The sequence below is a fragment of the Muscardinus avellanarius genome (genome assembly GCF_963383645.1).
Source record: "Muscardinus avellanarius genome assembly, chromosome: 2".
Classification (NCBI taxonomy): Eukaryota; Metazoa; Chordata; class Mammalia; order Rodentia; family Gliridae; genus Muscardinus; species Muscardinus avellanarius.
Window position 1 is genome coordinate 192543556 of NC_137787.1, and position 15506 is coordinate 192559061.

The following is a 15506-nucleotide window of genomic DNA, read 5'->3' on the forward strand; positions in this document are numbered from 1 at the left end:
GGTGGTACTGGGGTTCCTGGAAGCCCTTCTACCTCCGAGCTACACTCCCAGACCTATTTTATATTTTTGTATTTGGAAACAGGGTCTCTCACCACCATGATCCTCCTGTCTCCACCTCCTAAGTGTGGGGATTACAAGCGTGTGCCACCACACCCGGCTTGGTATGGCCATTTTGACAATGTTCATTCTGCCTATCCAAGAACACAGAGATCTTTCCATCTAAGGTCTTCTTTGATTTCTTTCAAAAGCATACAACTGTTTTCACTGTAGACATCATTCACATTCTTGATTAGGTTTATTCCTAAGTACTTTATTTCTTTTGAGGCTATCATAAATGGAATTGTTTCTCGGATTTCTTTTTTCAATGGATTTATGATTGGGGTATAGAAAAGCTACTGAGTTTGGTAAGTTGATTTTGTATCCGGATACTTTGCTGAATCTGTCTATCATCCTTACAAGACTTCAAGGATAGATATTGTGAACTTTTTAAATCAAACATTATTACAGATTTTGCAACTAGAAATGATGATGCCACCAGGGTTTGCTTACAGGGTTTATTTTTTAAAAGCTAAATATTAATAGTTATAACTCACATTAAAAAAAAAACTGGGGTCACTCCCACTTTTCTTTTTAAAAAGCATCAGAGTCTTGAAACCAGTAGGAGAAATTTTCTGTGGATATCTCGGCCATAACAAGTCTTTGTCTTATGATGAGAAAGCTATGTAAGAAACCTGTGGAAGTGCCTGGCTGACCTATTTGATGTTGTGGTTGTTACTGTTTTGGTTCTTTTAGCCAAGGAGCTGGTCTTGGCAACCGGGGAACTTTCCCCACACTGAACTATTTTCTCTTTATTCTTTCTCATTAATGTCTTCAGAAAACAGTTCTGAATGATTCAAAACCAAATTCTTTTGCAGTTCTCAAACAAATGCTACATAGATAAGAGTAAATGACCCTTCTGGCAGACTCATTAACGAGAAAGGTACAGATGTTTCTAATTAATTAGCCAAACTTTGTAGCCTGTGCCTTGGAATCTGATCAAAGCAAATGTGAGGGCTCCTTTGTTTACATAGAAATGCAGGTAAATTATTTTAGCAAAGAAAAAATACTTTAGAAAGAAAAATTTATGCAGTTTGGAAAGAGATATGTAAAACCAACAAGCTCTTTAAGGGTCAAGCTACTATTACCTTAATTTCTTCAATTATAATAATTCACAAGTATGTAATTACTTTAACCTAGATAGATCAAAGTGGGAAAATGTTTTTAATTCTATGTACAAAACTTATTTTTTCTAATACTGTTATCATTATAGATTTGTAATACCATTACACACTTAATTTTTTAAATTAATTGCTTAAAATTACCTAGAGATTATAGTCATTGGGGCATTAAGGATTTGAGATATTGGAAGAAATATAAACACACACACATACAAGCACACACACATGCACACACACATGCACACAGTATATAAAGGCCATAGATCCTTTTTTTTTTTTTTTTTTTTTTTTTGGTGCTGGGGATTGGACTCAGTCTCAAAGGTACAAAACCTAAGCTGTGCCACCACTGGCATATACCCCCAACTCCTCAAGTCTTCAATGAACAATTGAAATAGACATCTGTATAAATATCTGTCCGAATAAAAAAACAGGACTTTTTTCAACATTCTCTAAAGGCGCCTTGTAGCTATGGCAGACACTTACCAATGTAAAAAAAGAAAAAATCACGCAAATCTGATAAGGACAACGCACGGTGTAGCACTCACCTTCCAATGGCTTGGGTAGAAAATGAGCTGCTGGCTTGGTTTTCTTTACTCTGTTCCCTTTCATAACTTGCCCTTCCTTATTTAATCCCAAAAACCAGGCTCTACCAGATTCCTGTTGTCTGTACAGCATGGATGAATAGATTACATAATAGTTTTCAAAAACAGATTCTTTAAACTTGCATTCAGGGGTAAAAAGTTCCTGTTGAGACAAAAGAAGAAAGTTAGAGCAAGGAACAGGGTCTTCACTGTGCCCTTAGTTTAATCTTCAGAAATTCTTCCATCATGGGGAAAGCACCAGTTCTTTGGTCAGGAAACCTAGATATATCTATTCCTGTACATAACAATGTTTGTATATTTTTAATATAAATGAATTGAGAAGAATCAGATACTATTGAGGATATATATATATATATATATATATATATATATATGCAAAAGTATGGATGTCCTTTAATAATGAAAAAAAAAAAAGACCTGAGCAAACTAAATACTTTTACTTGAACAGAGTAAAATGAGTAAAATTCCATCACATCAAACAGGGAGCATTAAAATAGCATCACATATTCACAATGAAATAAACACAAAATATATCTTTAAGATATTTTATAATGTTTGACAATTTTTCCATAGGAATAATCATGTGATACTCTAATTTTTGTCAGTTCTTACTGAGATCATCTATGTTATAGAGTGATACATTTTTCCTACAAAGAAACAAACTGAGATCTCAAACTAAAACTGTGACATTAAGCTGTCTCTTGAGGAAGTTGCCACCAGAGTTAAAGCTGTGTGACAAGCTGGAGCAGGCGTCAGGTTAGCTGGTCATAGAGGCGGGAGCTGAAAATAATTACCGAATTTCACGGCATACAGCCCGTTTGGAAGTCGGGAATATAAGCACTAAAGGTTGTCCTGATTAAAAGCCACCCAACATTTTTGGAAAGAGTATAGTGTGTTAAATCCCATTTAACCTTGATTGAGTGCAGTACAAAATTTACTAATCTACAATTATTAAAATCACAAATATTCACAGATGATTCTTACACACTTGTAAACCTCTTATTTTGGACTGAATAACAATTGATATAATGATGTGGATGTCCATAAAAATATAAAAAAGAACAACCAACATGCATTTCTGGGGGCCCATTATTAAATATAATTTCAAAATTCAAACTTTTTAGTTACAGACCAGGGAAGACACTAGTTTTACTAGCTGTTAATATGCTTTTATATACGTATGTAAAACACAGATGCAAAACAGAGCTTGTTTGTCATTGATCCTTTTAAAAATATCAGTGCATTCAAAACTATACACAAGGTATTAATTTGACCTTAATGGATTTTACCACTGCAGAAAATAATTTTTGTTTTTATTAAATAAATATGCATTTTGAATATATTTAACATAGAGTATATATTTAGCATATAATAAAACACATAATATGCATTTAAAAAGAATACATTCTTTAGAACCTCAACAGAGAGCTGATAGAATGGGAGAAAAATTTTGCCAACTGCTACTCCAATTTAAATGGAAAAAGTGTTCAACATCATTAGCAATCAAAGAGATGCAAATCAAAAGAGCCCTGAGATTTCACCTAACTCCAACTAGAATGGATGTAGAGAAGTGTGGATTCTAATAGATTGTTTTGGGGACTGTAAATTCGTGCAACCACTTTAGAAAACAGTTTGGAGGATCCTCAGAAGAATGGGAATGAACCTACCATATGATCCAGCAATACCACTTCTGGGTATCTACCCAAAATAATGGAAACCAAACCACAAAATTAATGCATGCATATATACGTTCATAGCTGCACAATTCATAATTGCCAAACTATGGAGCCAGCCAAGATGTCCATCAATAGATGAATTACAAAACCATGGGATACGCCTGGGCGTGGTGGTGCACACTTGTAATCCCTGCACTTGGAAGGCGGAGACAGGAGGATCTGCACAGGTTCGAAGCCAGCTGCTCTGACTTAAGAGACCCTGTTTCCAAATAAAATATAAAAAAAATAGGTCTGGGAGTGTAGCCTGGAGGTAGAAGGACTTCCAGGAACCCCAGTGTCAAATAATAATAATAATAATAATAATAATAATAATAATAATAACAACAACAACCATGGGATATATACACAACAGAATATCACTCAGCCATAAAAAATAACAAAATTATGTCATTTTCTTGGAAATGCAAGAAACTGGGGAACATTATGCTAAGTGAGATTAGTCAGTCACAACAAAAAATTAGAAATTTATGCTTATCCTAATATGTGGAAGCTAGGGAGGAAAAGGATCATAAAAGAATCTAGAGGAGGAAGGAAAAACCATAGATGAGCAAATAATGTGACCTGAGAGGGATGGTGGGAGGGGGAGGAGATAAATTTTCCAATGTACATGATATACATTCATAAACATATCAAAGTCAATCACTAAGCCAAACATGAGGAGGGAGGGTAGAGGGATGGGGTGGGAATTGGGAAGGGCTAAATGAGTGATGTGTGCATGCATGCCTCTACCATCTTGTACCCCATTAAGATGTATGACTACAATGCACCAATAATTAAGAAAATATATATTTAACAAAACAGAAGAGGGAGGCCAGGCTTGGTGGCTCAAGAATGTAATCCTGGCATTCGGGAGGCTGAGACAAAATGATCATGGTTCGCGGACAGCCTCAGCTACTTAGCGAGGCCCTTTGAAACTCAGTGAGACCCTGTTGCAAAATAAAGAATAAAAAATAGGGCTGAGGATATAGCTCGGAGGTAGAATGCCCCTGGGTTCCATCCCCAGTGCCGAAAAAAATAAAGAAGAAAAAAAGAAAAGCAAAACCTTTAAGTGTTGAATTTATGCTGACCATAATAAGGAATGTGCCTTGATTGCATGTAGAAAATTTCTTTTATAACATTTCTCCTAAGACTGTAAATTATTATTTGTATCTTTAGCAGGATACAACTTATTCAGTGTGTGACATAATTTTAACCACTTCACTGAGAGTTAATGTTTCCCAGTGGAAGTAGGTTTAGCTAATGGAGATGCTTTTCATGATAAAAGTGACAGACACAGTAACCAATATGGTGAAACTGAAAAGGCCAGAAGGGGTGAGCCCCTCCCAAAGGAATCTGCATCTTTCCTGAATTTGGATCTTTCTTCATGAGTAGATGATACCACCTCAGGTTCAAGTCAAATTCCATGCAAACAAACAGGTTAGCTTTCCATTAATATATTTCCAAGTATCCTCCTGTTTGTTCTCTCATTAATAAATAAATCTCCCTGCGTCAGTGCACAGGCCAGCGTGCAGAGGAACACTATTACAATCCTGCAAGTTCATATATCCCCAGGAGACTAATGAGTACACCCTATTGGTAGAAACTAAACCTTCTAGGATGAGTAGGTTAGACTCTGGCATGTCACTTGTCTTTTACTGAGGTATGCCAAGGCATCCAATTCTATTATCCACTAGCTAAAGTCCATCTCAAAAACAGCGAGGAGTGGCATGGGAAGGGCTGGCCTGGGAGGTCGCTCAGTGACGGTCAGGGGATGGCACCATCTTCTGGACATTGGATCCCTGGGTAAGGTCTGGATCATGCTGGTGAGGTGGTCACTGGTGGCCATCACTGGTGGCCATCATTTGTCGATGAACACCAGGGCCTCTAGCTTTGGCAGTGTTGATCCACAGGGAGGCCTGATGTTCATCGTACCTGATCACTACTGCCTCAGTGTACACAGCATGGCGGATGCTGAGCACATCGCCATCAGCACACGAGGAGGACAATGTCTGAATCGACCAAGTCCAATAGGGCAAGGAATGAAGACTATCAACAGGGAAGAAGCACTGTATTCGTGTATTCCTTAAGGAATTACAACACTACATCTTTTCAAATGTATGTCTGCATCTTAGGAATTCAAGGAAGTACATTTTTAATCCCATTTAAAAAAATTTTTATTGGTGCATTGCAGTCATATATCTCCATGGAGTACAAGATGGTGGAGGCATACATGCACACATCACCCATTTAGCCCTAACCCGATTCCCTCCCCGTTTCCTCCCCCTTCCTTCCTTCTCATGTTTGGCTTAGTGATTGACTTTGACATATTTTTGAATGTACATCATGTATATTATTTGTGAGGCCTTCCTGTGATTTCACAGACCTGTTCTTTTTTTTTGTCTTCCACAATGGAGAACCATTTTTTTTCATAATGATGCTGTAGCCCCGTTGGCGCAGTTCTAGCCAATTTTATGTTCCTGGCTAAATCATCAATTCTCATGTACATACATGCACACATACACATCATTAAAAGATGCTCTTGTCTATTACATTTTTGTCAAGGCTTTTCAAGAACTTAATCTGTTTCTCAAAGATTAGAGTCCAAAATAATGCCAGCATTCTCAAGAGAACTGATAGGACCAATGAAAGTGGTCAGTTACTAATTATATACATATATAATATTAGAATAAATATGAGTATATACAAAAGATTATATACACGTAAATGTAATCTTTCAGTATATAAGAGAAGGCAATGTAACAGATGAACACTATCTGTGAAACTAGAACTCCAGAGGAAAACCCAGTCCCACGCCTTACTAGCTATGTGTCCTTGGAAGAAACTGCTTAATATCTCAGTTTTCTTATCTCTGAAATGAGGACAAAAAGTATAGGATATTAAAGTACTTGGGACGATTGAGTGAATTCATGCATGTTAGAAGAACACTTGGCATATTGTAAGCAAACAGCTATTATTCTAAATACTCTGTTACTTAGAGTAAAAAGCATACTATCAGTCACACCAATTCTATTAAAATTTCAGCAAATCAAGACTCAGCTAAATCACTGGTTACAAAGCAGAGTTTTATAGCAAACATTGGGCTTAGCACCAGATGTACCAAAAAGAATTAGATTAGTCTTTAATTTCATTAAAGATGACAACACAATGTGGTATTTGCTATGATAGACTTTGGTTTAAAATATTAGAGTGAGCTGGGCATGGTGGCGCATGTCTGTTATTCCAGTATGTGGGAGGCAGGGACAGGAGGATCGCAGCCTCAGCAACTAAGCAAGCCCCCGAGCAACCTGCGACCCTGTTTTCAAATAAAAAAATAAAATAAAATGGGGCTGAGGTATAATGCCCATGGATTCAATATCCATTAACACAACACACACACACACACACACACACACACACACACACAACACACACATTCTAGAGTGACTACTATAGGTGGAGTAAACAGTACTATATAACATGAGATAGTAAATATCATGGTGTATTTGAGGAACCACGATTACTTTATACTGAGATACAGTGCTGTGGGGTAAAATTTGTGAATGATGTGGATAGGAAGGCAAGTTTTAAAATGTGATCAAGGGTGTTGTACAGTGATAAACGTATTATAATGTTTTTGGAAGAATATACTTAAAATTCTTCAGTAAACCAAGAAATAACTACATGGCCTTAGAATTTTTTCATTGTAATTGTACATCATAATGAGGTTCAAAGTTAAATACACATACATTTTACACACTTGGACTAATTCTTTCTTCATCCTAACCCGTTCCCCTCTACTCCTTCCCCGTACTTGACAGTGAGATTTGTAGTGAAGCCTTTATATACAGATAGACACTTATTCAAACTGTTTTATTCCTCAATCCTTCTCCCCATTTCCCTTCCACTATAATTCTGGCCTCTCTCATTTATCTAAAGTTCCTTATGTTTTCTATTTTCTCTCTAGATGCCACATACGAGAAAACATTCAAGCCTTGACTTTCTGAGACTGGCTGATCTCACCTATAATATTCTCTAGTTCTACCCATTTACCTGGAAAGGATATAATTTCGTTCTTCTTTAAGGCTGAGTAAAATACATTATGTGTATGTACCACATTTTAAAATCTACGCATCCATTAATGAACACATAGGTTACCTCCATAATTTGGCGATTGTGAATTGTGCTTCTCTGATCATGGATACACATGTATCACTATAGTATCACGACTTTAACTCCTTTGGAAAGATGCCAAGGAGAACAACACACACACACACACACACACACACACACACACACACACACATTCTAGAAACGAAGTCATACTGTGGCTTCATTGTTTTATTGGGTTTTTACAAATGCACCTCTGTTGCCAATGTTTCTGAGAAGTTAGCAACACTTTCATGCTGTTGTGTTTGTTGATTCCAGATATCTTACAAGGTAGACTAGAAAGCTGTTTGCAGATAATTCTTATGTGTGTGTTCACTTTAATACTTCGTATTTATAAAATATATAAAGAACGCAAAGTAAGGAAGAAATACTATCAGAATTATGTCACTAACTTGCGTTCTGAAACTTTCTCCTAAGCAGGACAAAAACAGAAAGATGGTATGTTATAAAAATTACTCAAGAGAGAAAAATCTTTTCTTTTGCTTGGCACTAACTTCTAAAAGTGATTTCTTTACCAGAGACCTATAAAAGTAACATTGACCAGCATAAAGAACACTGCTCTTGATAGTAGACACAGCCATAGTTCTGTGTTTGAGACATATAAGTATGCTTCAGGGAGACAGATTGAGGTGAAAAAGTCCAGTGGTAGAATTTGAAGTAATTGAAATTGATGAGATCCCAAGGAATCATGTACACACCAAGGGCCACAAACTCGAATTCCATTAATGACCAGCCAGATATAAGAATGAGGCTGGCATAGACCTTATGAGGACAAGTGTCTCCTGACTCAGGCCCTGCACTGGAGAGGTGGAAGTGATACAAACAGGGCCAAGGAGCAGCTGGCTGGTTGTGAAAATGAAAACCTTAGATCTTTAGGAAAGCTGCTTTTTCAAGGGGAGTTTCTATATAAAATCTCTTTTTAACGATGGCAACCATTTCTTAAGTTTCTTTTTTCCTTCAATACTGAATGGGCCAAGGTGCTGAGATGGACCCTGTGTGACCCTCCAGTTTGAGATTTCCAATATAGAGGCACAGAAAAAACAACAGCAAATAATATAATAATAATAATAATAATAATAATACAGAGACCTCATGTTATCTAATCAATACAGCTCTAACCTAAACTTGTGATTTTTTTATACAGTTGGCTATATGATTATTGTTGACAGTAAAACACTTTAAAACTGGCTGGCAGTGGTAATATGAGAATGCTTATTTAAATTTAAGCTTAAATATAAATGCCTCGAAACTGCCAAGACGAGAGAGATAAGGAATCCATGTGTCTTTTTCTAATCTTGCCTGCCTATATTTAGAACCACCACCTCAACCACAAAACCAACGGATGAGTTCCAGCAGAAGCTTAAGTATTAATTTGCACCAATGCCAAACGAAATCATCAAATCATAGGATAGAAAAACGCAATTAAAGCAGAAATTTCATCTCTCCTTTTAGGTTGTGGCTGTGTTCAAAATGGAAGTACCATCTGTGGTGTGCTTATTATCTTAGTAGTAGAGAATTCCTCTTCTCAGGGAAATGTCTTTGTTTAGGAAAACACCCTGATGGGCCATTTGCATGTACAAAGATAGACTTCTGGGCTCTGCCTGAGAGGAAGGGGCTGTGGGAGATCCATGATCTTAACTCCTAAAGAGCAGATTAGACAGAAACTGTGAGGATTTGCTTGAACCACAATCTCCAAAGTGAAAGTGACCATGAAAATCTAGTTTTGTGGTCAGGCAAATGGGCTGGAAGCCAAATATAGCCTCCACCTGTTTTTGTAAATGTTTTTACTGAAAAACATACTCTGTCACCAATAGTGTATCCATATCAAAGGCTCTTTTCCACAAAGTAAGGCCAATAACAAGACCTGAGAACAACCAAACAGAGCCAAGCCTTGGTTCAATGACTGATGAAGAGGAGAACCCAGACTCTGTGCTCTCAAAATGTTTCCCTGAGTAAGCAAAAGGAGTTAGATTATGCAGACTTACGCGGTAGGGAGAAACCAGTAGGCAAATGACCAGGCAGAGTCTTTATGATTTTGCCAGGAAAGCTTCACTTTGTCGCTAAGAGCTCTGTCCCCACTCCCTCCATAACTGGCCCTATTGGCAAGGTCCTGGAGTTTCCATGGAAACTGTAAACTGTTCTGGTGCTAGCAGGCAGGAGCATATATGCTTGGAGGACAAAGGCCATCAGGATGGCATCAGAACCAGCCTGGACTTGAGGAAGGAGGAAGAGGGGAGGGAGAAGAGAAGGAAGCCCACCAAATACTGTGTGCACCTACGTCACTAACAGCATGAACTACGTTAGGATGTGAGGCTATAATATACTAAGAAAAGTTTTAAAAAAGAAAAAGAAAACATACATTGGTCAACTTAATACATTGGTCAACTTAATCATCTGCTTTTGAGTATTAGCTACAAATATTTTGTTTTCAACTCCATGACTATTTAGAGAACATCTATAAGTGATAAATATTAAATTTAAAAATAAATATATACCCCGACTGGTTCTATAACATTAAATCTGTTCCTCCAGAATATAGACATGTATAAATTCCTAAAATTATCACTCTTGTAACATGAGCAGATGGTACCACTACTATAAATATTAGCAAAAATATCACAAATTAAATATGCTTAAGAAAGTATTGACATGGCCTGTATCATCCTCACACCCTTGTCAGGATTCGACAGTGAACGCCTCGACATGAGTAATAACGGTTTAATAACTGACACTCAAATTGTGCACACTTTATGTTGACCATTGGTCAAGACACTTTACATAACCAGCCGGCTTAATCCTTACTGCAATCCTGTGCATTAGTAATACTGTTATTCTCCTTTCAGAAATGTATAAACTGAATGGCAGAGGAGTTGAGTTGCCCAAATGTGTTCATTTCATCAGGATAATATAATTACCGAATGCTTCTGACTTATTCACTTAAAAGGACTTTTCAGAAATGTGATCAATTGCGAAACTGACCCCAATTTTTCACTTCACTGCCCTAAACCAATGACCTTCAGCATGTAATGTGCAAAGTCCTCTCACCTTGACTCAAGGTGAAGAAAGGCTTAGCAAGCATGTGTGCAGTGGGCTTTACTGGCTCGCTCTCTCTCTCTCTCTCTCTCTCTCTCTCTCTCTCTCTCGCTCTCTCTTTCTCTCTCTCTCTCTCTCTCTCTCTCTCTCTCTCTCTCACAGTACTGGGGATGGAACCCAGGGGCATTATACCTCCAAGCTACACACCAAGCCCTATGTTTTTTATAGTCCTTTTTATTTTTGAAACAGCATATCACTGAGTTTGTGAAGGGCTTCGCTAAGTAGATGAGGCTGTCCGCGAACCATGACGCGAACCATGACCCTCCAGTCTCAGCCTCCTGAACGCGGGGATTACAAGTGTGTGCCACCACGCCCAGCCCTGGGCTTCAAGGCTCTTGTGCCTCCTCCATCTCTTGGGATCCTGCCAAGCTAGCCTGGCTGGAGGAGACAGACGTATGGCCTGGTCCATGCTAGCCTCTTCCCACACCTGCCACCAAGTCCTGCCAAGATCTCGAGTCTTCTAGCTGGGTCCTCTTTGACCGCAGATGCCTAAATCCCATGTCATCTGCTGGGTTTGCGACTGATGGTGGCTGTTATCACTAAGGAACTTGACAGCCAGTACAGATAGTTACTAACTGAATGACTCATTCACCGGATCAGCAAATATGTATATGTATTGTTGATCTTTATCTACACATTCTATTTAAAAAAATCACACATCTGTGACTTTTACTCTGCGAGAGTAAATATATACTTGTTCCCATCAAGTTTTTTTTTTTTTCCCAATGAACTCTGTTAATTGTATTTCAGCAGTATTTCTTCAGCTCCATGTGTGTTTCTCCTTAGGTTTACTTCTACACACATCTTCAAGATTTTTAAATCTTTTTCTTTAACTTCATTTTTAAAATTAATTAATTAATTAATTTATTTATTTATTTATTTATTGCTGTACTGGGGATTCACCCCAGGTACATTCCACTTCCAAGCTACTTCCCCGGCCCTATTTTTATTCTTTATTTTGAAACAAGGTCTCACTAAGTTATGGAAGCCTCACTAAGTAGCTGAGGTTAGGCATAAACCTGCCATCCTCCTGTCTCAGCCTCTCAAGTACTAGGATTACGTGCATGCACCATAACGCCGGGCTTTATCTTAATTTTTAAATGAGACTTTCCTTTAAAACTTTGTATTTAGCATATGAGCTGTGGACTTTTCCCATTAAATTATATTCAGTTAAACACTACTTATATGTGTGTATTATGAATGTATATAATATATATGTATTATATGTATATAAAATATATAATATGTATGTATATATTTGTATTAAATCAAAACAAATAGATGTAAAATAACTGCTTTAGAATGCAAAATTCCTTTGATAAAGGAAAGATCTTTGAGTAGGTTTTATAAGACTCCTAGAATACAATATTTCTTATCTTTCTGGTTTCCCAAAGACCACTCCCATATTTGAGCCAATGATGCTACCGAAACGCTTTAGGATGGAAACACCACTATTTCCATGTCATAGATGATGACTTTGCGTCTTAGAGGAAAAATGGATTAAGCGATAGACCAAGATTCTTCCATTTCTAACCAGCTGATATTTCATCTATACCACTCTGCTACTCAGTAAACATTTATTAATAATGGCAGTGTTGATAATAAGAACCAAATGAGAGGGGCTTAATTTTTCCCCCAGGGTATCACGTATGTCATTTTCGTGTATTAAAGAATTAAGTAGCTGATAAGGATCACCAACACTGAATGTGAGACTACAAAGGAAAACTGGGAGATGCTGAAATGAAACCCTGAGGATTTAGCTAGGCTAGAAACATTCCCCAAATTTTGGTCAAGATGTATTTGGTATTTCCAAAGGTAGACACCGTACGGGGAAGAGGGAGGAGAGGAAGGTCAGAAGAGGGCAGCACCGTCAGGGGGAAAAGGGTCGCTGGAAGAGGGGAACGGAACAGCAGTGTCTTCTCTAAAGTCATTCCAACGACGGGAGTCTGAAGCCACTGGAGTCTGTTTCTGTGGATCCAATCCTCTAAATGAGCACTGAATCATCATCATGTTATAGTATGAAATTCCACAGTAATGAAAGAATTATATCATTTTACTTTCCAGGTTGTTGGTTGAGAGTATGAGACAAAAAAAAATGGCATAAAGTATCATTATCTAATATATAAATGAAAAACATCTATACTTACAGCTACTGAACTTTCAGTCCCAGACAGTAAACAATAAATGGAAAAATGTGAACACTGTAAATATATGGAAGCAAGCTTATATTTTTATAATTAATGAATCTGAAATCCATACATGTATTTACTAAATAAGCATTTAGTGAGTCTTAGTATTTGTTAGTCACTGGATCTTTTTTAATCCTGGGGATTGAACCCAGGGACTAACTTCAAGCTACACCCTGCTCTATTTTTTTTTTCTTGAAACAAGGTCTTGGTAAGTTGCTAAGGGTCTCCCTAAGTTGTTGAGGCTGACCTCAACCCTGCAATTCTCCTGCCTCAGCCTCCCAAGTACTGCGATTACAGGGGTACACCATCATGCCTGGCTTCAGTCACTGTTTTTGATCTTGAGATACTGCCATGAGCATAAATTGATATGAACTGTCCTCTGTCAGAGTACACAGGTGAGTGGGGAAGACAAGCTTTTATACTAATGATCAGATCATTACAAAATAAGACAAGTTCTTAAAAACAAATGAATCAATTCAGTGAGAACACATAAATAAATTGGTTGGTAAAGGCAAACATGTAACTGTGAGCTGAGATTTTTTTTTTTTTTTTTTGCAGTACTGGGGATGGAATCCAGGGGCATTCTACCTTTGAGCTATACCCTCAGCCCTATTTTTTATTCTTTATTTTGAAACAGGGTCTCAATGAGTTATGATCCTCCATTCTCAGCCTCCCAGTTGCTGAGATTACAAACCTGAGATAGCCTGCCTGGTTGAGCTGAGTTTTTTTTTTTTTTTTTTTTTTTTTTTTTTTTTTTTTTGGTGGGACTGGGAGTGGAACCCAGGGGCTTTTCTACCTCTGGGCTATAGTCCCAGACCTATTTTATACTTTATTTGGAAACAGGATTTCACTAAATTGCTGAGAGCCTCACTAAGTAGCTGAGGCTGACTTCAAACCTGTGGTATCCTCCTATCTCAGCCTCCCAAGTGCTGGGACTACAAGTATGTGCCACCAGGCCTGGCTTGAGCTGAGTTTTGAAACCCCCATATGTGTTAATTAAGTTTAGAGCAGGGTGAAGAATATTTCTGGAGAGGGTGATATAAGGTGCAAAGGCTTAAGGCTCAGGAAAAAAACATTTGAAAGACAACAAGAGTGAAATTAGAATGCAACATGTGACAAGGAGAGCCACGGGAGCTGGGAGCTGGGTGTGGTGGCCCTGCCAAGGCCCCAAAGCAACGGGAAAACCTTGAAGGTTCTTAAGCAGGGACACGGCACAATCAGGTATAAACTTGGAAACATCACTGTTGCCAACATGTAAAGAATAGATAAGAAGAGAGCAGGACCATATTCAAGGATGCTGGCGTGTCTACTGGAATACCAAGCCAAACAAAAGTTGTGTGAGCGAGGGCATCAGCTGGAAGAAAACAGATTGGAAAAGCATGGGGGAGGTGAGCGAATACTCCGGAGGCCACTAGTTAGAACTCTCTGGCTGCGTGGGGCCGCTGAGGGAGAGGAGTGTCAAGCGCAAGGTGCAGGTTTCTTGCTTGTGGGACTGGATGACATTTTGGATGTGTTCACTGCTGTTTCTGAAAGGTCAAGTATTGCAGCTTGTATTCTCAGGCAAAACAAAGCTTAAGTGTGCAATACAAATGTACCTGGTATGTTCTGTCATTCCATAAAATATTATTTCAAATATTCATACAGCAATTTTCCACAATGGTATTTACATTTTTTCTTTAAGTAGCTTTAAGTTATTTTAAAACTTCATAATCCTTTATTTTTTTTTTTTGTTAATTGAATTTAGGGGCATTCTACCTCTGTGCGACAATCTCAGCTCTATTTTATGTGAAATGGGGATGTATATTGAATTGGGGTTTGAACCCAGGACATTGTACCTATGAGCTATACTCCCAGCACTTTTTATTTCTTATTTGAAACAGAGTCTCACTGAGTTGCCAAGGGTTGTCTTGAACCTGCAATCCTCTATCTCAGCCTCCCAAGTATTGGGATTACAGGTATGTGCCACCACTGTAGGCTACCAGGTTACTTTTTAAAGCCTATGCATTCCTTAAAAAAAAAAAAAGATGACTCACAATTGAGGAAATATTAGCAACAGAACAAATGAATTTGAGATAAAAAGGATTGAATTTGGAAAGATGGTTCCTTAAGCCCTATTTTTCAATTGTTTTATAAAGAAAATATCCCAGTCAGTAAACACTGGTTTCTAGGATACCCCTCATCCATAATAAGATAATGGCTCTTCTAGACTTCTGAGCTAAAGACAAAACAATTTTCACAAGATGTCTTTCCTAGGCCTTACTATGGTAAGAAACTATTAGCTTACACACAGCAAGTAATGAATATAAACATAAACCTTACTAGAGCAGAAATCAATTCTATTTCTAGTTAGTGAATTAAATACATAAACAACCCCCCTCTAAACTACAAAAGTGAAACCTGTGCATTTTCAGGATGATCTGTAAAATATGATGATTCTCAGGGCAGGCACGAGCGCAAGGTAGACGCAGACTCTCAAGACAGCTGCTCATTCAATCTCTGTCATTTGTCCGTCAGTCATAGATT

General features: G+C 37.8%; 1 protein-coding gene across 3 annotated transcripts in view; it reads right to left on the reverse strand.

Moving 5' to 3' along the window:
• Positions 1-15506, reverse strand: part of FGF14 (fibroblast growth factor 14) — a gene marked incomplete at both ends in the record, with an annotated part of 678725 nt that overhangs the window by 5594 nt on the left and 657625 nt on the right. For all 3 annotated transcript variants that reach the window (XM_080689523.1, XM_080689521.1, XM_080689522.1), the window contains one exon: positions 1763-1961. In XM_080689523.1, coding sequence (XP_080545649.1) covers positions 1763-1961 — 199 coding nt within the window. The remainder of the gene's footprint in view (positions 1-1762; positions 1962-15506) is intronic.